Raw genomic sequence first — 25,934 nt, 5'->3', positions numbered from 1 at the left:
GGGACAGGAAGCGAGCAGGAGCTCTTCCGGGGCAGCCAAGAGTAAGGGAAGGTCTGCAAAGTGGCTTCCTCGGGAACGAACGAAACGCGCAGAACCGGTTTTTTTTTCCTTTGGACTCATGTTCCATGTTTTCATTCATATTGCAGTTTTCATTATTATTTTTATTAGGAGTCGTGTTTCGTTTTTAAATTCATATTGCAATTTTAATTATTTTTCTTTCGAATCGTTCAATTTTTTAATTCATATTGCAATTTAATTTTTCTTGGGAATCATTTTTTAATTCATATTGCAATTTTAATTATTATTTTTCTTGGGAATCGTGTTTCGTTTTTTAAATTCGTACTGCAATTTTAATTATTATCTTTCTTTGGAATAATGTTTCATTTTTTAAATGCACATTTCAATTTTAGTTATTATCTTTCTTTGGAATCGTATTTCATTTCTTAATTCATATTGCAGTTTGAATTATTATTTTCATGTGCAATCAGGTTTTATATTTTAATTCATATTACAATTTTAAGTATTATTTTTCTTGGAATCATGTTTCATTTTAAAACTGTTATTTCTAAATAACCCTTCACGCTGTGATGCAGCGGGTGGCGTTTTGCTGCTATTTGCTGTTTAAAGAAGGCAAACATTTCGGTGTAGCCTGCAAAATCAGAGCATACCTGCGAGGTGGAAACAGGCTCTAAATTCAGCAGCAGCTGTCTCCAGGTTTGGTCTTGAATTCAGACCAAGGCTGCACTCTTATCATGGAATCATAGAATTAGAAAGGACCCCGAGGGTCATCTAGTCCAACCGCTGCAATGCAGAAATCTTTGGCCCAACATGGACCTCTAACCCACAACCCTGAGATGAAGAGTCTCTTGCTTTACCAACTGAGGTACCTCTCACACAGTTACCTGGGAGCATCACATTGAACTTTATAGGAAATGACACATTACTGTTCAAAAATTTTAAAAATCCCAGTGTGCTGTGGTCAAGGATCCGGGTCCAGGGTATGACTATGCAAATAAGAGTAGACTTGGAGTGTCCCCATGTTTGTGCCACTACAAATCATATACACACATCTCCAGGAAAATATCCTTTATGACGTGGCAGCGTCTGCTTTCACCTGTTTAATTTTTCCTTACTTTGTGTAATACCCAGCCCAATTAAGCTCGCTCACTATATTGTGGGCATTTTGTTTGGGTCTAATACTGGTATTACTCAAGTGTGGATTTCAGAATTTTCTTTGGATTATGCACATTCAGTTTATAAAAAAGTAGACATGGTTAAGATCGCGCTGTAATATTGTGTCTGCTCTTTGTGTATTTTTTCTCTTGATTTGACACCATGTTACACACACACACTGCTTTTTTTCTATAAAAATAGGTGCCAGTATTCACCATGAAATTGTTACAGTAAGTGTCGCACTTTTTAACAACAAAAAAGAGGTGCCAGTACTGCGTACCATTGAGTATCCCCTAAAAAAGGACTCTCCCTCTCTCTCTCTGTGTGTATATATAACAAATTACCGAATGTTGAGAGTTTTTGTTGTTTTTTTAAAGATAGGCTATATTTTCACTTGTCACCTTTCTTGGGTTTGGTGAACTATTTCAAATATATTTGTTAATTAAAGATTTTAAAATCAAAACAATTTTAAAATAAATATATATTTATTCTTAAAGAGACAAGCAGAACAAAATTTAGTATTCAGGTGTTGACAAATGTAGCTTAAAATACACAGAAGATGACACCTGAAAAAAAAATCCATCAGGATTCTTTCATCCATTCATCTATACAAAATTTAAAGAAGATATATGTGAACTGATAACCTCAAAATAACAATTAATGAAGACTCCACAATTGGTTTTTAAAAAGTCATTTGGAATACACTTTCTTTCATTTTCTATTAAACCATAAAATTACAAAATAAACCATTTATTACACATTGGAAGCATAATTTGTTATTTGAAGTATGTGGTTTGTTTCTCTAACATTTTGCTGCAGGTTCTGCTTAACGATATCAATATGGAAATATTCAGTAAAACTGGCCAAATCTATTATCAAATCTATTATCAGGCAAAATCCATCTCATAGGAAACTGGGAAAATATTCTTTTGAGGTGGAGTTTGCCCGATAATGAGCAAACTGCATTTCTCTGACCGGCTTCACACTACTCTGCTGTTAATTGAAAGTTTTACTGAGTTTCTGCGCATTGCAAAATGTCTGCATCGTTTTAACAAGTGAGACCTGCAGCGTTCCAAGTGTTCCTATCTAATGGAAAATCCTGATGTGTTTCTGTATTGTCTGCGATTGAGTGGAGACTGGCCAGAATTACCCACTCCCAAGAGGCTGGCAGCTGCAGCTACATGAGTTTAGCCTCTGCTCTGGGATTCTCTCCTCCCAAGCAGACACCCCCAAGAACAGTAATTCATGCAGAATCATAGAATTCTAGAGTTAGAAGGAACCCAAGGATCATCTAGTCCAACCCTCTGCAATGCAGGACTATGCAGCTCAGGGCCGGATTTAGGTGAGGCCCTAAACTGCTGAAGGCACCATATTTTTCGCTCTATAAGACGCACCAGACCACAAGACGCACCTAGTTTTTGGAGGAGGAAAACAAGAAAAAAAATATTCTGAATCTCAGAAGCCAGAACAGCAAGAGGGATCGCTGCGCAGTGAAAGCAGCAATCCCTCTTGCTGTTCTGGCTTCTGGGATAGCTGCGCAGCCTGCATTCGCTCCATAAGATGCACACACATTTCCCCTTACTTTTTAGGAGGGAAAAAGTGAGTCTTATAGAGCAAAAATTACGGTAATAGGGCCCTTTAGATGAGGCCCTAAACTGCTGAAGGTAATAGGGCCCTTTATATGTCCAGCTGTCCTTAGTCAACAACAAATTGTCACTGTTTTTTGTGTTGAATATATGCTGCATGGTCATTTATGGACCTAATAGGTATCTAAAGCCATTTGCACAAAACAAAATATGTATGTTATCAAAGTAATTGATATAGAAATGAGCAAACCAGTGACATTTTAGGGAGCAGGCTAGCCAGCAGAGCCCATTACTTACATCACAACACAAAACAAAACAAAACACTGTTGCTGTACGTAGGTTTTATTTTGGGTTTTTTTATCTTATATTTTGGAAATTTACATCCAGGTGTTTTCCCCCCTTTAAATTTTTTGGGGGCCCCCAAGAGAGTGGGGCCCTAAGCTATATAGCTTGTTTCGGCTTTTCTGGCCAATGTAGGACCAGTCTGGATAGTTGGCCTTGGTGAAGATTTGACGTTTTCTTTCCCCCCAAACAGTTTTTGATCTGGGCTTCCACTGAAATGAGGCTGCATTTTAAGTAGTATTTTAATTTTGTTTTGAAGTTGTATTTTAATCAATTATTTTTATACCTGATGTTAGCCGTCCTGCACCCGGTCTTGGCCGGGGAGGGAGGGAGGGGTGTAAATAAAATAAAATAAATAAAAATCTGGCACTGTCTGTCCCATACAGGGATCGAACCTGCAACCTTGGCATGATCAGCACCACGCTCTAACCAACTGACAAGCACAGCGAGTGGGCTCCTCTTACACATAAAACCTATTTTGGAGGAAGAGTGAAGGATGGCACTGCCTCCAATTTTCATTCAGTTTTGTTGTTGTTGTTTTAAAGGAAAGGCTGCTTCTGCTATCAGAAATTTTGGAAATACTGGTTTCAGGTTCCAGAGATTTGCCTGTTAGGATGTCCTTACAGGCTGCTAGCCTTTTCCCCTTGCAGAGAGAGCGCCACCCCCACCCAGCTTTTGTCTCCTTTCCTCTTGCCATTGCAGGCTTGTTGTTGTTGTTTAGTTGTGTCCGACTCTTTGTGACCCCGTGGACCAGAGCACACCAGGCACTCCTGTCTTCCACTGCCTCCCGCAGTTTGGTCAAACTCATGCTGGTAGCTTCGAGAATACTGTCCCACCATCTCATCCTCTGTCATCCCCTTCTCCTTGTGCCCTCCATCTTTCCCAACATCAGGGTCTTTTCCAGGGAGTCTTCTCTTCTCATGATGTGGCCAAAGTATTGGAGCCTCAGCTTCAGGATCTGTCCTTCCAGTGAGCACTCAGGGCTGATTTCCTTACTCAGAAGGAATCCCCACTGATTTCTGTAGGGCTTTTTTGCAGATAGGTCTTGAAAGATATTGTGTGTTTTAGAGGGTGCAATTTGCTTACCAAGCCCCACAGCTGTTGTTGTTGTTGTTTAGTCGTTTACTCATATCCGACTCTTCATGACCCCATGGACCAGAGCACGCCAGGCACTCCTGTCTTCCACTGCTTCCCGCAGTTTGTTTTCCCCAAAAAAGTCTTTCTTGGTTTTCACAATGTTATAAACAAACAAACACATAAAACAAACAAACATAAATCACAACCTTATTAAAAATCACACTTATTAACATTGTTAAGTGACTTCCTCGCTTCCCCTTGGTTGGATTTCATTGCATGTCCTTCTAACGGTTTTCCAAATCACAGTTCTTAAAGTAATTTAACTTAAACATTAACCTCCTTAGATCTTCACATTATGAAATTAAACATATTAATTCATCACTTAACTTAAATAAAATCCTAAGCCAATTAAGCATCTGCAAGCTGTTTTCAGTTAGTTTAACTTAACATATTTAACTAAGTAATCATTAAATTTGATCCAATCTTCCTGATATTCCTCCTCCTTCTGGTCGTGGACTCTTCTGGTTAGGTCGGCTAGCTCCGAAAAATCTGTCCCAGTGAGCACTCAGGGCTGATTTCCTTCAGAATGGATCGGTTGCATCTTCTTGCAGTCCATGGGACCCTCAAGAGTCTCCTCCAGCACCATAATTCAAAAGCATCAATTCTTCGGCGATCAGCCTTCTGTATGGTCCAGCTCTCACTTCCATACATCACTACTGGGAAAACCATAGCTTTAACTATACGGACCTTTCTTGCAAAAGGCTGTGAATTGCAAGGAGTCCCTCAAGTGCAGCTTTCCCAGGGAGGAGCCGGGGTGGAGGGTTGGGTGGGAGGGGAAAAAGACATGCTTTCCCTTAGCAGAGAGAGTCAGCAAATTCAGCTGCCTGCTCGGGAGGGGAAGGAGCCGCTTCAGAGAACAGCTGGATCAGAGATCTCCTGGGGACACAGGGAGCTTTGCAAGGTAAAAAGGGGCGATGGAGCAATAGCAGGAAGAAGGGAGAGGAGCGCTGGGATGCAGCAAACAGAACAAGGCAGAAAGAGAATCCGGAAAGGAATGGTGCTGCCTTGGCTCATGATCGCTCCCATTGAATTCTGTGGGACACCATGTCAATGGGTTGCAGCAGTCTGGAGAGGGGGCAAAGCCTATTTAGCCAAGAAACGTGAGCCCAGCATCTGGCACAGATGATTTCTTTGAACTACTCACTTTGGCTTCCTCTCATTCACACGACTGTGGAAAGAGCAAAGCACAACTTTTGGAAGCAGCCGAACTTCTTGGGGGCAAATTCTGGTAGCCGGCAACCTCTCCCGCTTGCTTGCCGTAAACATGGGTATTTTTTGCTTGCGGATTGATGCTTTAAAGCACTTTGATCTCGCGACACCTTTACAACAACCCTGTAAGGCAGGCTGGCATTCTCACGTGTTTATTGCAGGCGGGGGGAGGGCAGGATTCTGGGGGGTAGTGTCCTGCCACAGAGGCCCACCCACCTCTGGAGAGATGGGCAAGCTTCTTCACAGCACTAACTGTGGAACTGGCTCCCAACAAGAGGCAGGGATGGCCAGCAATTGGGATGGTTTTAAAAAAACAGAGAAATCCATGGCAAATATAGCTATCAAAGTCTGCTTGCCCCAATGGCTATTTTGTACCTCCACCGTCATTCAGAATCACACTCCACAGGTGAAGACAGAGTTTAATAAGAAAGATATTCCTCAGCTGCAAGGTGGAGTTATCATTCTTGCCCCCTTCCCCTACGCTTCAAGTGGACTTTTTCTACCTTTTTATTTTAGTTTTTAAGTGCCACATGTTGCTTCCATGGTGAGCAAGGAGGCTATTTCAGACATTAGCCTGGGAAGGAATAGGAATGGGCTTGGATTGATTTGGACTGATCACAATGAGGATGCTTCCAGACTTAGACCCACTGCCCTAAAACATGCCTGCCTTTGCTCTTTGCTTTCCACATTTTCATATCTTGTGCTCCACCTCTGCTTATATATATATATATATATATATATATACATATAAAGTAAAGGTAAAGGGACCCCTGACCACTAGGTCCAGTCGTGGCCGACTCTGGGGTTGCTGCGCTCATCTCGCTTTATTGGCCGAGGGTGCCAGCGTACAGCTTCCAGGTCATGTGGCCAGCATGACTAAGCCGCTTCTGGCGAACCAGAGCAGCGCACGGAAACGCCGTTTACCTTCCCGCTGGAGCGGTACCTATTTATCTACTTGCACTTTGACGTGCTTTCGAACTGCTAGGTTGGCAGGAGCAGGGACCGAGCAACGGGAGCTCACCCTGTCGCGGGGATTTGAACTGCCGACCTTCTGATCAGCAAGTCCTAGGCTCTGTGGTTTAACTATATATTCCTCTTTTGGAATGATCTCTCTTAGGTCCCAGAGAAGAACTTATGCCCAGCTGCTGTGACGTAGCAATGACCTCTTCTTTGTCGCTACCTGATGGAGACAGTACCGCGGAATTTTGCATTTTAACATTTGCAGACCTGGAGCTGAAAGATCACGGTCCTTCCCCATCCGAGGGCCACCTGAAAGCCGAATTAGATGCCAGGGCCCGAAAGAAGTATGCATCCGCAAAGAAAAAGGTATTTGGCGTCTGGTTCACACAGTTAGAACGTACGCAACCGCCTAGTGATGTGAACATTGTTGTGCAGATGGCAGCTTCTTGGTATTGGGCCTGAATAGGTTAACTGTGCCCCTGAAGGACCAGGTGCGCAGCCTGGGAGTCATTTTGGACTCACAGCTGTCCATGGAGGCGCAGGTCAATTCTGTGTCCAGGGCAGCTGACTACCAGCTCCATCTGGTACGCAGGCTGAGACCCTACCTGCCCGCGGACTGTCTTGCCAGAGTGGTGCATGCTCTGGTTATCTCCCTCTTGGACTACTGCAATGCGCTCTATGCGGGCTACCTTTGAAGGTGACTCGGAAACTGCAATTAATCCAGAATGCGGCAGCTGGACTGGCGACTGGCCGCCGAGACAATATAACACCGGTTCTGTAAGACTTACATTGGCTCCCAGGAACGTTTCCGATCACAATTCCAAGTGTTGGTGCTGACCTTTAAAGCCCTAAATGGCTTCAGCCCAGTATGCCTGAAGGAGTGTCTCCACCGTTCAGCCCGGACACTGAGGTCCAGCTCTGAGGGCCTTCTGGCGGTTCCCTTGCTGCGAGAAGCCAAGTTACAGGGAACCAGGCAGAGGGCCTTCTCGGTGGTGACGCCCACCCTATGGAATGCCCTCCCATCAGTTGTCAAGGAAATAAACAACTATCTGACTTTTAGAAGACATTTGAAGGCAGCCTTGTTTAGGGCAGTTTTTAATGTTTGATGTTTTATCGTGTTTTTAATATTCTGTTGAGAGCTGCCCAGTGTAGCTGGGGAAACCCAGCCAGATGGGCGGAGTATAAATAATAAATTATTATTATTATTATTATTTAACCACCACCCCCAACTTTCCCTGTATCAAATCTGTTCTGAACAGCGTTAGAGACCTAGGAGGATTAAAGTAGGGCGCCAGCGTGTTCAGAGAGTCAGTGCTCTTTGAGTGGGGGGGAAATGTGGTTCGAATCTGCATAGTGTGACCACAGTCTTTGCCTTCTCCAGTGGAAAGGTGGTCTGTGCCCAAAATTCTCCTTTTGTCGTTTTCGCAGGCCTTTGCTCTCTTCGTGAAAGCCAAGGAAGTGGTAGCTGACACTTGCTGCCCTATGTCGACTTGCCAAAGGGCGATTTCCTGGTGCTGCTGCCAAGAAACTTTCAAAGACCTGACTGGCATTCACAGGCATGTAGCAGCTCAGCATTCGGGCGATGTGGGGCAGCAGACATCCGTGATCTTGAAACAGATGGCACGCGGCGTCAGTGTCACAAGTAGCCCAGTTTCGTCGGCAGATGAAACATCCAGGCCTAGCAGGCCCCTGTACAGAAGCCAAGAGATGTTCCAGAAGCTTCCAGACACAAGCCATATTGATATCAATGAAATGGCAAGGTAAGAGGGGTTTTTTGGGGGTTTTGTTGTTCTTGTTTTTTAACAGAGACAAACAGCACCTGGGAATGCACAGTTCAGCAAATTTCAGTTTATCCTCTCCCCCGCATCTTAAATTCAAATCTCCACCTTTCTACATCAGTTTGCAGTTTTTTAAAAATAAGGTCATCCCAATAATAATCATATTAATATTTATACCCCGTTCACCTGGCTGGGTTGCCCCAGCCACTCCCCCAAATTTATCAGCATTGTTAGTATGCATTTCTCCTAATATACTGTGCAATTTTGCCTAAAAATAGATGGCCCTCTGTCATGTATGATCGAGCTGAGATTCCTGGATAGCAAGGGTTGCACTAATAATAATAATAATAATAATAATAATAATAATAATAATAATTTATTATTTATACCCTGCCCATCTGACTGAGCTTCCCCAGCCACTCTGGGCGGCTCCCAACAAAATATTAAAATACATCAAACATTAAAAGCTTCCCTAAACAGGGCTGCCTTCAGATGTCTGAAGACACTAGACGACTTGCGGGGTCCCTACAATTCTATGATTCTACGGACACTTCTGCAAGCAATTTCCCCATATGTAATCCATTTCTGCATGCTGTTTTCACTGACATATGTGAGCGTTTCCCTCGTTTTTGGTTGGCGAAATACACAGGAAAATTCAGTGAAATACAGAAGTCAAAGGACGGCTGCATGTTGGGTCATGTATTGGACGGAATTTAACGTTGAGCTGACGCAATTGTTCCGTCAGTGCAAGCGTTTCTGCTTCTGGGGGGACTGATCTCCCTTCCTCCCCCTGTGTACTGTTCCACGGGTTCTCCTGACCCTCTAACATGGATTTGGGGGAGGCGTGGGGGGGGGCGCACAGTGGGGAGGAGATGGGAGAAAGCCCCATCCCACTAGCAGGAGTCTGGCCCTCTGTTTCGGGAAGTGCAAACGAAGCCAGTTTTCTCCCCCAAGCCTTACTACTGACCCCGCACAGTTTCCATGTCTTTGTGCTGCAAAGCGGTCTATATATTTGGATAATAACTTTTCAGGTGTTATATGGCCATTGCGGAAGGCGTAGTTTTTCTTACGTAAGCTTCTCCCTGCTCCCCCTTTGTTGTCAGTGACGGTGAGCCTGGCCAAGTTTTGCTGTACTATTGTTACTGTGAGGTGGCAGATCCCCAGGGACTCTGTGACTGGCAGAGGGCTTTGTGCCAACACCTGCATCTCACGGGCAAGGTAAGGAATTCAGCGCACTACACGGCGAAGAGTTGCAGCAGATTGGCTGTCCAGAGAGAGAGCCAGTGTGGTGTAGTGGTTAAGAGCGGTAGTCTCGTAATCTGGGGAACCGGGTTCGCGTCTCCGCTCCTCCACATGCAGCTGCTGGGTGACCTTGGGCCAGTCACACTTCTTTGAAGTCTCTCAGCCCCACTCACCTCACAGAGTGTTTGTTGTGAGGGAGGAAGGGAAAGGAGAATGTTAGCCGCTTTGAGACTCCTTAAAGGGAGTGAAAGGCGGGATATCAAATCCAAACTCTTCTTCTTCTTCAGAGCTATCCCCACCAGCAGACCTGGCAGGCTAGGGGTGCCTCTCATATCAGGAATCTCCTATCTGTTCAGACACCTTACAATAGCCACTGTGGTATAGTGTAGGGCTGATAGGGGACGCGGGTGGCGCTGTGGTCTAAACCACTGAGCCTCTTGGGCTTACTGATCAGAAGGTCAGTGGTTTGAATCCCCATAACAGGATGAGCTCCCTTTGCTCTGCCCCAGCTCCTGCCAACCTAGCGATTCGAAAGCACGCCAGTGCAAGTAGATAAGTAGGTATCGCTGTGGCAGGAAGGTAAATGGCATTTCCATGCACTCTGGCTTCTGTCACAGTGTTCCAGAAGCGGTTTGAGAGCCAGTGTGGTGTAGTGGTTAAGAGCGGTAGACTCGTAATCTGGTGAACCGGGTTCAATTCCCCGCTCCTCCACCTGCAGCTGCTGGGTAACCTTGGGCTAGTCACACTTCTCTGAAGTCTCTCAGCATCACTCACCTCACAGAGTGTTTGTTGTGGGGGAGGAAGGGAAAGGAGAATGTTAGCCGCTTTGAGACTCCTTCACGTAGTGATAAAGCGGGATATCAAATCCAAACTCTTTAGTCATGCTGGCTACATGACCCGGAAAGCTGTCTGTGGACAAACGCTGGCTCCTTTGGCCTGAAAGTGAGATGAGCGCCGCAACCCCATAGTTGCCTTTGACTGGGTGTAACCATCCAGAGGTCCTTTACCTTTACTGTTTACCTAGTGTAGGGCTGGGTGAAAATCATGATGCATTTGCAATGCAAAAATCATACTGCGAAGCCAGCTAATGGCTCTACATAGCTCCATCCTGATTTCAGACATTGTGATACACCAGTATATTGTGATGTTTAGCTGGTGATACTTCACGAAGCTGAAAACCAGCTCCATCCTTATTTCAGACATTGTGATATATCAGTATATTGCAATGTTTTGCGGGTGATACATCACAAAGTTGAAACCCAGATATCGCCCAATCCTGCTGTTCCCTTCTACATAAAAAGGTAAAGGGACCCCTGACCACTAGGTCCAGTCGTGACCAACTCTGGGGTTGTGGCGCTCATCTTGCTTTATTGGCCGAAGGAGCCGGCGTACAGCTTCCGGGTCATGTGGCCAGCATGACTAAGCTGCTTCTGGCGAACCAGAGCAGCGCACGGAAACGCCGTTTACCTTCCCGCTGGAGCGGTACCTATTTATCTACTTGCACTTTGACGTGCTTTCGAACTGTTAAGTTGGCAGGAGCAGGGACTGAGCAATGGGAGCTCATCCCGTCGCAGGGATTCAAACCGCCGACCTTCTGATCGGCAAGCCCTAGGCTCTGTGGTTTAACCCACAGTGCCACCCGAGTCCCTCTTCCCTTCTACAGAGTTCCATCCTTATTTCAGACATCGTGATGTATTGGTGCATCGCGGCGTTTAGCTGGTGATATGTCTCAACATGGAAAACCAGATATCGCCCAGCCCTAGTATAGCGTCAGGCTTTGAGCACACTGTACCTTTAAAGCACAGTTGAAGCTCCTTCCCTTGCCCCTCAATGAATTCTGGGCACCGTAGTTTGTTAAGGGTTGCTGGGAATTGTATCTCTTTGAGGGGGGAACTGTAATGCCCATAATTCTTTGAGGGGAAATAATGTGCTTTGAATGTGCATAGCTTGTCAGACTTCCTTCTTCTTCTTTGGCGATCACTCATTGCTGAGTAAGATTGCCTTCCATGAACACAGTGAGTCCATAAGTGACTGTGGAGGCCAATTCTGGATCCACACACCCTTCCACAGTGGGGACATTGGTTTCCAGGCGGGAGCTGATCACGGCAAGGGTTTGCCAAGCGTGCCTTCCTCTTCGCACGTTTCTCCCTCTCGTCCTGAGTTTGAGCGTCTTCAAAGCCCATGACACCTTTGGTAAAGGCTGTTCTCCAACTGGAGCACTTGCAGCAGCCAGTGTTTCCCAGCTGTCAGTGTTTATACTACATTTTTAAAAGATTTACCTTGAGAGAGTCTTTAAACCTCTTATGGGACTAGGACCTGGTAGGACCTAGGGTTCAAAGCTCACTGGCCCAATCACTGCCTCTTAGCCTAACCTACCTCATGGGGTTGTTGTGAAGATAAAATGGGGAGGGAGGAACCACACATGCCACCTTGAGCTCCTTGGAGGGATTGTGGGCTATAGATGCAATCATAAATAAATCACAGTTCCAATGAGGAACTAATTTTCCTGAAATCCAATCCTTTGGAGAGTTAAGTCCACCAAAGGCGTTATACAACCTGTGATAGCTTTTTCCTTGGATTACTTACATGCACCTGTGCGCAATGTGTCATTTGGGCCGGAAGGCCAAAATCCAACGCATCCTTTCTTGGATGTAAGCCAATCAGTTGCACTTTACTCCTGGGTAGGCCTGAGTTTCGCATCTCATCTCCTGTACTTTCCTCCTTGGTTGGTTTCCAGGTGCGAATAGCTTCTGAAGGAATCAACGGAACCGTTGGTGGGAGCAAGATGGCTACTAGCCTTTACGTGGAGGCGATGCTGTCTCATCCCCTCTTTAAAGGCATTTTGACAAGGGAGGATTTCAAGGTGAGAGACCTGATCTGGTTGGCATGATGCAGAAACGCCCATTCTTGGTCCTATAGTCAGCATTTCTCGAAGTGCCCTTTCCTCTCCACTTCTAGGGTGGAAGGCAGAGAATCCAGTAGTAGACAGAGCTAGAGCTCCAAAAGAATGGATTTGCAGCCTGAGACTGTCAAATCCACTTTGAATGGGCAAACCTAAATTTGCTGCTGAATGACGGAAACGTATCTGCAAAATAGTAGTTGCTGGCATCTGTCTGTCTTGAGAGACAATGGAGTATGCCTCCGGGGGTGAAGTCAAACTGCTGCATTAGCAGCACCAAAGTGACCTCTCTGGGGCGCAAGCCTGGGCAGTGTGTATGGAGGCCTCAAGCTGCCCAGACGGCAAGACCCTCCTCTCAGCCTGCCTGATGGGGTCCGAAGGAAAGCAGGGCAAGATGTTTGGCCCCAGCTTGGCTACAGGAGTCGCTGGAAGGAGACGTACAAGGCTCCGCTCCAGATTTACTGTGCCTTTTATTTTCCCAAAGATATCCTGCAAGGCAGTGGAGGTTTAGGAGAGTTTTCCTTCTCCTGGATATCACAACAACAACAGCAATAATTTTTACCTCACCCATCTGGCTGGGTTTCCCCAGCCACTCTGGGTGGCTTCCAACAAAGATTAAAAATACCGTATTTTTTGCTCTATAAGACTCAGTTTTTCCCTCCTAAAAAGTAAAGGGAAATGTATGTGCGTCTTATGGAGTGAATGCAGGCTACGTAGCTATCCAAGAAGCCAGAACAGCAAGAGAGATTTCTGCTTTCACTGCGCAGCGATCCCTCTTGCTGTTCTGGCTTCTGAGATTCAGAATATTTCTTTTCTTGTTTTCCTCCTCCAAAAACTAGGTGCGTCTTGTGGTCTGGTGCGTCTTATAGAGCGAAAAATACGGTACATTAAAATAGCACACATTAAAAACTTCCCTGAACAGGGCTGCCTTCAGATGTCTTCTGAATGTCAGGTACAGTCATACCTCGGGTTGAATGCGCTTCAGGTTGAGCACTTTTGAGTTGCGCTCCGCGGCAACCTGGAAGTAACGGAGTGTGTTATTTCCGGGTTTCGCCGCTTGCGAATGCGCAGATGCTCAAAATGACATCATGCGGAGAAGCGGTGAAAAGCGACGTGCGCGTGCGCAGACGTGCCATCGCTAGATACGTTTGCTTCTGGATGCGAACGGGGCTCCGGAACAGATCCCGTTCGTATCCAGAGGTACCACTGTAGTTGTTTATCTCTTTGACATCTGATGGGAGGGCGTTCCATAGGGCAGGCGCCACTACCGAGAAGGCCCTGCCTGGTTCCCTGTAGCTTTGCTTCTCACAATGAGGGAACTGCCAGAAGGCCCTGGGCGCTTGACCTCAGCGTCCGGGCAGAACGATGATGCTACCTTCCCAGGTTGACAAGCCTCATTTCCTCATTTCCCTCTTCAGCAAGTGCATAAACCGCCTTATAGCAACAGTCTGGCAATAGCCTTCAGCTCCAGGAAACAATGCAGCCTGTTGTCTAGGAATGGGGAACTTCAGGTGCCGCTGGACTACAACTCCCATCATCCCTGGCCATGGAGCACATTGGCTGGGGCTGATGAGAGTTGGAGTCCAACAACGTCCCTGTCTCCACTTGACCTGCCTCCAGCGTAGATCTCTTGGTACATGTTTCTTGTTGGTTTTCTCCCTGTTCCTCAGGCCAGCGCAGGAGGAGCCCACTGTTTCACAGACCTTCGGGTTGGCGTCTTTGAAGAAATTGTGCCCATGGGAATCAACCCACAGAAAGTCTCTTACAAAGAAACAGGTGTGGAGAATAACGATATAATAATAATTTATTATTTATACCCCGCACACCTGGCTGAGTTCCCCCAGCTGCTCTGGGCAGCTCCCAACAGAATATTAAAAACACAATAAAAAAATCAAACATTAAAAACTTCCCTAATCTGGGTTGCCTTCAGATGTCTTCTAAAAGTCAGATAGTTGTTTTATTTCTTTGACATCTGAAGGGAGGGTGTTCCACAGGGCGGGCGCCACTACCGAGAAGGCCTCTGTCTGGTTCCCTGTAACCTCACTTCTCGCAATGAGGGAACCGCCAGAAGGCCCTCAGAGCTGGACCTCAGTGTCTGGGCTGAACGATGGAGGTGGTGACGCTCCTTCGGGTATACTGGGCCGAGGTCAACATCTCTTGGCTTTAGAAGGACTGGGAATTGATGGGTAGGGGGCACCAAAAATGGCGGGGGGCTGGTGGGGCAGAGGACAGGGAGCCCAAATCAATGAAAAGCGGAGCCAAAGATAGGGATGGGTGGAGCAGACCGAGTCTAATTTTGCTTTTATCCTCCTTCCTGCTGAGTTCTACTGAGACTAAGGTGGAAGTAGCTGACACCCAGAGCTCTGCCCTGGACCAGTTGTAAAAGCTAGAAGGCAGGTAGGGGGCAGGGGCAGGTTGGTGGAGCTGAGCCCCATTTGCCTTAATGGACCAGCTGCATTGACTGAACACTGTAAAAGGAAATGGCCGCTGAATTGATGCCACAGCCTCTGTTTGCTTCCCCTTGCTCTGCCCTTGAAGAACCTGGTTTTCAGGACCTCTTCACCCAATTGCTATTGCAAAGGGGAGACTTCAGGCACTCCCGGTTCACGCACCCAAATTGTTGCTGCCGTATGGATTTGAAACACTTTAATGTTATACCGAAAGATGTCTCATCAGAAGGGGTTTTCTGTTTTGACGCAGGGTTCCCCACACCCTTGCAAAGGGCAGAGAGGAATGCTGTTTGAGTCCGAATTCAAGTTTGTTTTTTATACCTTTGTAAGCCATTTTCAATTACTTGTAGGGATCCGTCTGACTCCAAAGGAGTTTCATCTAGAAGTGGAGAAATATCTCTCTCAGGGTAACAAAGGGCAAGCGGACACCATTTTGCTGGACTGCAGGAACTTCTACGAAAGTAAAATAGTAGGTGGCTTTTGAGTTGGCTTTTATTTTCTTTCTTGGGGATTCGAAAGTCTGAAGGAAGCAGATTTTGTCTTTCTTTAATTTATATCCCACCCAGGGCAGCAAACAACATGTGATAAAACAGTAGAAAAGCATATTAAAAACGATTCCAAAACAGATGCAGCCTGGGGAAGGTTTTCAGCTTAAAGATTTGTTGACAGAGGAAGGTCATCATCAGTAGTTGCCAAAAAGACAACACTTCCTCCTTTCTATTCCATCTGCTTTCTGCCATGTTTTAAAAATGATTTCACTTATAATTTTTATAGCCTGCCTGTGGCACTTTCAGATGACCTGTTTATTGAGCATTCTTCGTGCTTGCTTTGTAGGGTGGTTAGATGATGTGGCGTCAATGCAAGTGCTATCCCACACTTCCCATTGCATTTCCCTGTCACTTTCCTTACCGCAAACATTCCGATCTTGGGGGGAAGCAGGTTTATTGTGCAATCCTTCCCAACTGCATAGCCTGAATTTGCCAGTCTGTGATTGAATCCTCACCCCGGAAATAGTGGCAGTCTGGAAGTGCCTCTTAATTCTCAGTAGCAATAGGACATTGATGCAGAGACCCCACATGAGACGTCCTACTCTCCAGAAGTGTTTCAGTGGCCCCACTTTGCAAAACACCCAAGTTAAGCGATATGCCTTTCTTTTGGTCCCCAGGGACATTTCCAAGGCTCTTTGGCTCCAGACATCAGGAAATTCAGCTACTTCCCCACCTATGTGGATGAGAACCTGGATCTTTTCAGGGGCAAGAGGATCCTGATGTATTGCACGGGAGGAATCCGTTGCGAGCGGGGCTCAGCCTACCTCAGGTCCAAGGTGAGCAGCTGCCTCAGAGGAAAGCACTCGGCCGAGAGAATTTGTGTGTTTCAGAGCACGACTGGAGCAGTCAAATGTTCATAGCTTTGCTGGTTTGACATATAGGTCCACAAATTTAAGAAGAAAAAATGATGACAGCAGAACGATGACAGCACTGGGTAAACTTGAGTTCAGCACTTGAAATAATTATTAAGAAGGAATGGAAAGGGCATAAAGTTCATCTATTCTAAATGCTCTGATTAGAGCTAGATCATCTGTAGCAGCACCCTTAGCTGATGAGCCAATACAGTGGTACCTCGGGTTCCATACGCTTCAGGTTCCATACGCTTCAGGTTACAGACTCCACTAACCCAGAAATATTACCTAGGGTTAAGATCTTTGTTTCGGGATGAGAACAGAAATTGTGCTCCGGCAGCGCGGCAGCAGGAGGCCCCATTAGCTAAAGTGGTGCTTCTGGTTAAGAACAGTTTCAGGTTAAGAACAGACCCATAGCTGTCAAGCGTCCCTTATTTGGCGGGACAGTCCCTTATCCCAGCGCCATGTCCTGCTGCTGTCCCTTATTGATGAGGCTTCGTTTGGCTGCTGGCTGGGCTTTCTGCTTTTGGCTCGGAAGGGCTCAGAAGTCGAACATACCTGTGACCGGAAAATCCCTTATTTTGGAAGCTGATCGCTTATTTTCGAGGCTGCTGATCCCTTATTTTCAAATCTGTAAGTTGACAGCTATGAACAGACCTCCAGAGCAAATTAAGTTCTTAACCTGAGGTACCACTGTATAACTTAGAGGAGGCAAAGAATCTGCTGCAACATCTCTTCAAAACATTTATTTCCTTATAGAAACAAATCTCTTTCGAGTTTCACCAGGAGTAACTGCTCAAGTCATTAGCAGACGGGAGAAGCCATCCTGTTATTTCCTGTGCTGTCTGTGTTTTGGCAAACCTTCCCCTAGAGACAAGGTCCTTTAAGGTTCAGAGATTAACGCTTGTCCTTTCAAGGCAGTTCACTGAGCTTAGAGGCAACAGATATTACACTTGAGGCCCTGCCCTGATAACCGAAGCAAATTGTCTCCTGTCATTTCACAGTTACCTGGCACAGAATCCCATCTCGCTTGGCTTTTGCTTTAAAGAAACGCAAAGCTGGTTTCTCGTCCTCCTGTTTGGTGGAAATGCATTTCAAAATGGGCAGGGGGTGCCTGTAAAAAGCTTTTTCAGTCAGGGAGCAGAGCTTCTGTGTTTTGGCTGGCAATTTCCTGGTTCCTCCCTCAGGAACATGGGTCATGTTTCCCTCAGTTTCCTATGTTGCAGCCCTGCTCCCTACATGATGAGCATTCTGAGTCGTGCAGGGCGTCTTCTTATGCATGTATAGAGCAGACTCCCCTGCACAGGGACACGGGTGGCGCTGTGGGTTAAACCACAGAGCCTAGGACTTGCCAATGAGAAGGTTGGCGGTTCGAATCCCCGCGACGGGGTGAGCTCCCGTTGCTTGGTCCCTGCTCCTGCCAACCTAGCAGTTCAAAAGCATGTCAAAGTGCAAGTAGATAAATAGGTACCACTCCGGCAGGAAGGTAAACGGCGTTTCCGTGCGCTGCTCTGGTTCGCCAGAAGCGGCTTAGTCATGCTAGCCACATGACCTGGAAGCTCCCTCGGCCAATAAAGCGCCGCAACCCCAGAGTCAGTCATGACTGGACCTAATGGTGAGGGGTCCCTTTACCTTTTACCCCATGCACAAGTTGTGAATGCGACAGCAGCAACAGTGGGAGCAGACACAGCAGGGGCACTTTGCTTATTATATACTCAGCACCGAGCAACACGTGAAGAGGGCTTACGAGAACAAGATAAGGTAAGGAGAGGGTGGCTCTGCGGTCTAAATCACTGAGCCTCTTGGGCTTGCCGATTGGAAGGTCAACGGTTCTAATCCCCGTGACAGGGTGAGCTCCCGTTGCTCTGTCCCAGCTCCTGCCAACCTAGCAGTTTGAAAGCACGCCAGTGCAAGTAGATAAATAGGTACCGCTCCGGCAGGAAGGTAAACGGCGTTTCCATGCGCTGCTCTGGTTCGCCAGAAGCGGCTTAGTCATGCTGGCCACATGACCTGGAAAGCTGCCTGTGGACAAACACCAACTCCCTTGGACTAAAAGCGAGATGAGCGCTGCAACCCCATAGTCGCCTTTGACTGGACTTAACCGTCCAGGGGTCCTTTACCTTACCTACAGGGAGGGCCAGGACATTCAGTACAGGATGTTCCCTCCCACTTCAGAAAATTAGCAGGTAGTGCAGGTAACAATAACCAAGCCAATTGTAGACTGGAGAGATGTCTTTGCCTGTGTGTCAGAAATTAATAATGACTCTTGGTGGTTTGGGGCTGTTCTGAAACAGGGCGTATGCAAAGGAGTATACCACCTCAAGGGTGGCATCCACAAGTACCTGGAAGAATTCCCAGATGGGTTCTACCGAGGGAAGCTCTTCGTCTTCGATGAACGTTATAGCATCTCATCCAACAGCGATGTGATTTCAGGTAGGTGAGCCTCCTTTCCTGAGGGGCTTTTCTGACATTCAACCCTTTCCCCTTTCCTAGGCTTATTTGTAAACTTTAGTCCAGGGATGGGAGTGTATGGGGTTTCAGGGGAGGGGTAGTAGCTCTGGTGGGGGGACACACCATGCTCCTTCTGGGGTAGTTTGTCCACCTTTGGTTCCCACCCTGCACTCCACTCTTATCTGTGGCTCCTGGAAGCTGTCAGAATGCAACAGCGTCCACATTCTGGGAATGGCTTTGACTGGGCGCCTAAACCTGGCGAGGGTTGTCAATGGGTCTCAAACCCTTGGTGAGTTAGGGACTTGTCCTATATGTGAAGACAGGCTCTGGCAGATTGAGCAGATGAGACCAATAGAGGTTACAATGGTCACGAAGGTAGTTTCTGCACATGCCGCAGAGGGAAGCAGAGAACTGGGCACGGTAGTTGTGGTTGGGGTTATTTTCATTGGGGTAAAACTGTAAATTATTATTATTATTATTATTATTATTATTATTATTATTATTTATTATTTATTGATTTATTGGTTTATTTGTAGTCTGTATAAGATACAGTGGTACCTTGGGTTACAGACGCTTCAGGTTACAGACTCTGCTAAACCAGAAATAGTACCTCAGGTTAAGAACTTTGCTTCAGGATGAGAACAGAAATCGCACAGCAGCGGTGGTGCTTCAGGTTAAGAACAGTTTCAGGTTAAGAACGGACCTCCAGAACGAATTAAGTTCTTAACCCGAGGTAGCACTGTATTGTTTTTTAATGTTTGATGTTTTATTATGTTTATATATATCCTGTAAGCCGCCCACAGTGGCTGGGGAAATAATAATATTAATAATAATAATAATAATAATCCCTGTCTTGCTGCTTTCTTAGATCCCCTGCCTCATTCCCTTAGACCCCCATCTCACCTCCCATCTTGCCTGGGCCCTTTTGCCTTTATCTGTCAGGGACTGGCAGGGCTCTGAAGAGGGGTGGAAGGGGTAGCGGTGCCAGAGGCTGATCTAGGGGAAGGGGACAGTGATTTATGGGGTTCTGTGCCCCCTGCAAGGCAGGAGCCAGAGCTGGAGGATGGGGAGGGGGTCTGAACAGTCAGAAATGGTGGAGGGAGGACAGGACACACCAGGAGCTGAGGGAGAGATGGTGCCTGAAGCGAGGGGGCTGGCAGCTTCCTCCCCCCTGCTGCTGCCCCCCAGGACCAGGAGGGGGCTTGAAAAAGCAGGCGCAGTAACACCTTCCATGTAGGAGAAGTCGCAAGTTGCTTGTGCTGTGCCGTCAGACAAGAGGACTTAATTTTGGGGGGGTAGGCGTGGCCACCCATTGCTTGGAACTCAGGCCCAGAGAGGGGAACCAGCTCGCTAAACACCAGAAGTGTATTGTGCGTGTTTGGTGCACCTCAGGAACTACTGTATGTTTGTGCTTTGTCAAGAAAGACTCAAACCACCTGCCATTCATCCTCCTTGGGCCAGATGCGCTTAGGACTCCATCTTGGATCTGAGCACCTCAGCCAATGGCTGCCCGAGATCTTGCTTCTCTGCGATATTAGGCAGGCCTAACCATGAATTTTTGGGATATGCTGTGGGTTAAACCACAGAGCCTAGGACTTGCCGATCAGAAGGTCGGCGGTTCGAATCCCCGCAACGGGGTGAGCTCCCGTTGCTCGGTCCCTGCTCCTGCCCACCTAGCAGTTTGAAAGCACGTCAAAGTGCAAGTAGATAAATAGGTACCGCTCCGGCGGGAAGGTAAACGGCGTTTCCATGCGCTGCTCTGGTTCGCCAGAAGTGGCTTAGTCATGCTGGCCACATGACCCAGAAGCTGTACACCGGCTCCCTCGGCCAATAAAGCGAGATGAGCGCTCCAACCCCAGAGTCGGCCATGACTGGACCTAATGCTCAGGGGTCCCTTTCCCTTTACCTAACCGTGAATTTAATGGTGCGTAAGGTTTAAATGGGATTAGGATGGCAGCCTTGTCAATTTCTGCTGCAGAATAGAGCGGGGGGCGGGATTAAGGAGCACCTTTCCTTTTTGCATTGAGAGGCAGCTTTTGTTGAACGCAGTGCTTTTTTTCATGGGGGGACGCAAGGCTACGCATACCCCTAAACATTTTGTGAATTGAATGGGAGAAGAAACTAATTTTTTATGAATCATCAGTTCCGTTGCTCTCCCCAATGGCAGCCTCATTTCCTGTCACGGTGTTTCCTGAGTCTCAGACGGGCGCGAGAGTACCCGTAAACATTTTTAAAGAAAAAAAGCATTGATTGAATGTTTCTTGAGCAGAAGTTACAATGAAGGCAGAATAGAAAATTCATCTGGAGCAGGCTTCCTCAACCTCGGCCCCTCAGATGTTTTGAAACTACAATTCCCATCATCCCTGACCACTGGTCCTGCTAGCTAGGGATCATGGGAGTTGTAGTCCAAAAACATTGTAGGCCGAGGTTGAGGAAGCCTGATCTGAAGGCTCTGCCAGAGGACTTGGGGAGGGTGGGGCTGGCGGCAACCACAAATAACGGCTATTGGCCGGAGATTTAACCCCCTCTTCCCTCTCTTCCTCCAGCCTGCCGTTACTGCGGGATGCTCTGGGACCAGTATCGACTTTGCTCCACCCAGCCCTGCCGCCAGCTTGTCCTGGCATGCCCGCAGTGCCAGCTGAAAGGGTTCACAGCCTGCTGCCCCCTCTGCCAGAAGAAAGGCCTGGCGCTGGCTTCAGCTCCTTCCGGGCTCTCCTTCAAGGAGGAGTGTGAGTGCACCGGCACACGGCGGCAGGTGCCAGTGGAGCGCATCTAACCAAGGATCCCACGTCCTTGGACATCCGCTTGGGGTGCCCGAATCCCAGCTCTCTTTTCAGGGGATTTGAGGCAAGCAGCTTTGCTGACCTCCAGTTTCAGGCAGTTAATCAGGGCTTCATGGCAACGCTATCGCAACTCTCCGAAGTAAATTAATGGTGCAAGCATGTACACACAACAGAACTCCCATGGTGCTACACAACCGTTTCCTTGTGTGAGATGATCGCCCCTTCCCTTCCAGCGGGATGCAGAGCGCTGACAGAAAGCATCACTGCTCTGCTTCTCTGAACCAGGGCAAGACGACAGAGCGACAAGGCACAATGAGGTGTAAAGAGGATTTCCATTAAAGGAAAAGCACGCCACCCACAGGTAGACTCTCATGTGTATGTGCATTGGGAGGCTACGATGTGCTCTGGCTTCCAGCAAATGTGGGCCACCTATACATGCAGTGAGTTATGCGCTTGTAGGTATAGGCTGTGATTGGCCTGCAAGTTTCCCAGTCTTCCCTCCCCAAAGGTGAATTTTGGGTAGGAAACTGCGCTGGTTCCCGGTTTTTGTGGAATCCCCACCCCTGCCCAGGTAAGAGATCTGCATGGGGGATCTGAAGAATCAAAATAATCAGAATTGTAGAGTTTGAAGGGATCTTAAGGGCCATCTAGTTCAACCCCCTACAATGCAAGAATCTCAACTAAAGCCTCCATGACAAGATGGCCGCCCATCCTCTTCTTAGAAACTTCCAAGAAAGGAGAGTCCACCGTCTTCTGAGGGACTCCCTCCCATTTTGAATGGCTCTCACTATCAGAAACTTTTTCCTGATGTTTAGTTGGAAACTCCTTTCTTGTAACTTGAAGCCATTGGTTCAAGAAAAAAAAAAGCTTGCTGCATCTACCCTGTGACAGCCCTTTAGTTATTTGAATATGGCTATTGTACATCTCTCAAGTCTCCTCTTATCCTGGCTAAACATACCCAACTCCCTCCAACAGTTCCTTGGAAGGTCTGGTTTCCAGATCCTTGATCATCTTTTAGATCAGTGATGGCCAGACTTGGCCCTCCAACTGTTTTGTGACTACAATTCCCATCATCCCTAGCTCACAGGACCAGTGGCCAGGGATGATGGGAACTGTAGTCCCAAAACAACTGGAGGGCCAAGTTTGGCCATCACTGTTTTAGATAGTGAAAGACATCAGAGACCACAGGTTTGCAAGAGGACTCAGAAAGGCGACTTAAAAGTTCCGTAAAATGCACATATAGATGAGTAAAGGTGGTTAGCAGGTTCCAAAACAGGGGAGGCAAAACCTCTGTGAAGCAATTTGACATACTCCCCCAAATTCCGCCACTTCACTCTTATTTTCTGGGTTAATGGGTTGCAAACAGATTTTTTTCTCAGTAAGCAATTTACATGGAAATGAGCATGGAACTTCCACTATACAGTCGTTCCTTGAAAGTCGAACAGCCTAGTTCTCGAACATTTTGGCTCCCGAACGATCGAAACCAGGAAGTGACTGTTCAGGAAGTGGGCTTCCTGCAGCCAATAAGAAGCAATGCTTTGGTTTTCAAACGTTTTGGAAGTCGAACGGACTTCCAGAATGGATTCCGTTCGACTTCCAAGGTATGACTGTGTTCCGCTACGTTCTGGAAGTGGCTTTTACTTCCCGTGAAAGCTCAAACATAACGTGGAAATTAACAGCTGAGGAAATAAGATAAACTCCTGTGTGGCTACAGCTTAGGAGACGCAGAATTATGCAAGGGAACAGAAGTTATTATATTTGCATAACATGCACAGGTTGTAGAAATCGGCCTTTCTTGGAGTTTTTATTTGCTGGTGGAGCAAAATTCACACAACCTCGGCTTAAAAGCAGAGGCTGTTCGGAAATGCAGCAAAACTGACCCGTAGTTTGGTGCCCAGTGGCTTCCAGGAAGGGCAGTCTTAATCAAGATGCATCTCTGGCAACTGCCCAAAGTATAGACGGAACTGGTGGGAATATTGCAAATATACGTTTCTGCACAGTGCCTGTGCATCTAGTTGCAATTAGCACCTTCTTGCAAAAGGAGGCAGACCCCTCTGGACTCCTGGATCTGCAAGCAGGAGGAAAGAATTGAGATTTGTGATGCAGGGTTTAAAGAGCCTAACAAGTCGCTAATCAGATTCTTGATTCTTCTAGCAGGAATGGTCCAGTATCTATTTTCAGCCGAGGTTCTTGTTATGAGCAATGGTTTATTAAGGGGAAATTTACAAGCAGTGCAACATTACAAGGCTGGCTGCAACGGACCAGGCAGTGCTGCAATGAACCTGCCACCCATTTTATTAAGTTCCACAGAGGGTGCCGTGCCATGTCTGAAAGGGCCCTGAGCCAATCTCTGCTCCTCAGAGCCTGATAGTGCCCTGAGCTTTTAAGGGCAGCATCAACCTCTGCCCCTCTTTCCTATTGATTTTTGGGGAATTCTTTGATGGGGCATATTGTGACACCGCCAAGGAGATTTTGCACCCAGGCAGGCAGCACCCTTCTCCTTTGGCAGAAGACGCATTTGATCCAAGGCAACAATAGTGAGGGCAGTTCTTGAAACAGAAGTGTGACAAATGAACAAAGCAGCCATTCAGAAGAATAAAGAGTCCAGACACTTCCTTGTGCTTATTAGAAGACGTTTTTAAGAGAACAACATGTGCAAATTCACTGTTTTAAGGTCTTGGAGTCTTCAGCAAGAGAGAAACAACCGACACCCCAGTCGGCAGCTGTCTTCTTGTGACTATTGCTTAGGGGGGGAAAAGAGTGGCCTTACATTCTTTCTGTTGGGTGGGTGTGTAGAGACTTATTAACAGATGCTTTATAAACTTAGGTTGCAATGCAGGGCTGTGGATATTAGGCGACTGCAATTCACAAGTCCTTAAAAAAATAACAATGCAAACTGGGTTGATAGAAATGCTGTCAAACTAGTAGCTTCTTTCTAATTCTTGGAGATTGTCAAAATAAAAATAAAAGTATTTTTTTAACCTTTCTGCTACATTTGCAGAGTAGCATTGCATCCTTTTGTTGTTGTGAACTACTCATGCATATCACACCACACACAAAAATTCCATACCAAAATTAAGCTACGGTCTCTATCAGCTGAAGCCATCTTTGTGCTATGATGTTATTTTGTCAGAATCCAAAATTAGCACCTTACTGTAAACAGGCTCAAACTGGGATTACTCAAACAAACAAACAAACAAGAAGATGTCATTCTCCACACAATGATAACACGGGTCTTTGCCTAAAATCACTATTTCGTTTAAACCTTCAGTGCGCAAAGATGTCATATGAAGAAGAAGAAAAAAGCAGGCACCACAAATTCTCTGCACTGTTTGCTCCACACCAAAGAGTTGCAATCCAGTGTGAGCACGAGACTTCGCAGTCCAGTGCCATCGGCACAGCCAAGAGCTACACTCCGGTCCGGCATTTGGGAAAAATGGGCCCGTTCAGGTCCTCAAGCCGCCTCTTCCTCACTGGAAAAAAAGAAAAAGAAATACAGTTGAGGTAAAAGAGCTGCTATGTGCCTGTCCGGTTTGGGGGCAGGGCGTTTCCAGAGATACTCTAAATCAGGCTTCCTCAGCCTCGGCCCTCCAGATGTTTTGAGACCACAATTCCCATCATCCCTGACCATTGGGCCTGCTAGCAAGGGATCATGGGAGCTGTAGGCCAAAAACATCTGGAGGGCCGAAGTTGAGGAAGCCTGTTCTAAATTCTCAAATACTTCTTTCACACAGAAGAATGTTTTGTGTGTAAAATCTGTGGTAATAAGCCCGCTAATCTCTGGAAACAATCTAAACCAAGATGGCCATTTCGTAGTGACATCCATGCGAGGCCCTTTCTACACCACAAATTTATTTTGGCTCGAGACTGCCTTTCTCCATCGCTCAAGAATCCTAGGAATCTTAATTTGAGGAATTCTATTCGATACTCCATCACTGCCCCTTGTATTACAGTTCCAAGGAATGACCGCAAAGCCACATTCACTGTGCAATCCCATAAATCACGGGTGGCCAGCTCCCAAGAGACTGCTCAGAGAGTTAAAAACAACCCCATTTTGGGGGGTTCAGGTCAAAGTTGTTCAGCTTTTTTTTAGGAAGGCTAGCCCTGTTGAACTTCTTTGGGGGGAGCCAGTGATCTACCACAGACATCCAGTGATCTACCGGTAGATCATGATCTACCTGTTGGACGTGCCTGCCATAAATGTTTACTCAGGAATCTCTATAATAAACTTCGATGGCGGTTGTTCCCAACTAAGTGTGGAGAAGATGGCAGCATAGTCTTTGGTGAGGATATGCCTCAACTGTTTTGCCTCCCAGCTGAGAAACCCTAGAAAGTTGTTCTATTCCGTGAAAGGACCAGGGGCTGGGGTCTCGGGTCCAACACAGAACAGGCCTTGGGAGTCTTTGAGATGAAGTCTTGCTAGTTAAGCCATGTGCTATTACTGAATGCAAAAGGCACAGAAGACAGATATGTTGGTCTGAAAATGTAACGGGACAGCAGGAGTTTCTTTTGTTGCATTAAGGCC

The 25,934-nt window shown here is 46.7% G+C and overlaps 2 protein-coding genes across 7 annotated transcripts in view; one reads left to right on the top strand and one right to left on the bottom strand.

Annotated features, from left to right (window-relative positions):
- The first annotated feature begins 4,996 nt into the window (after positions 1-4,996).
- Positions 4,997-24,403, top strand: TSTD2 (thiosulfate sulfurtransferase like domain containing 2). Its single transcript, XM_083593593.1, has 10 exons — positions 4,997-5,139; positions 6,565-6,773; positions 7,836-8,167; positions 9,289-9,403; positions 12,165-12,290; positions 13,997-14,102; positions 15,127-15,245; positions 15,942-16,100; positions 18,470-18,608; positions 21,173-24,403. The coding sequence occupies exons 2-10, from the start codon at positions 6,582-6,584 to the stop codon at positions 21,400-21,402; spliced, it is 1,518 nt and encodes a 505-aa protein (XP_083449719.1). The 5' UTR covers positions 4,997-5,139; positions 6,565-6,581; the 3' UTR covers positions 21,403-24,403.
- TMOD1 (tropomodulin 1) overlaps positions 24,026-25,934 on the bottom strand; it is a 37,509-nt gene continuing 35,600 nt past the window's right edge. For all 6 annotated transcript variants that reach the window (XM_083593818.1, XM_083593819.1, XM_083593815.1 and 3 more), the window contains one exon: positions 24,026-24,882. Coding sequence is in view for 5 of the 6 variants with exons in the window: in XM_083593815.1 (XP_083449941.1) it covers positions 24,818-24,882 (65 nt within the window). In the remaining variant the exon portion in view is untranslated. The remainder of the gene's footprint in view (positions 24,883-25,934) is intronic.

This window comes from Podarcis filfolensis (genome assembly GCF_964270895.1).
Source record: "Podarcis filfolensis genome assembly, chromosome: 17".
Taxonomy (NCBI): Eukaryota; Metazoa; Chordata; class Lepidosauria; order Squamata; family Lacertidae; genus Podarcis; species Podarcis filfolensis.
This window is presented reverse-complemented; position numbering and strand designations above follow the sequence as displayed.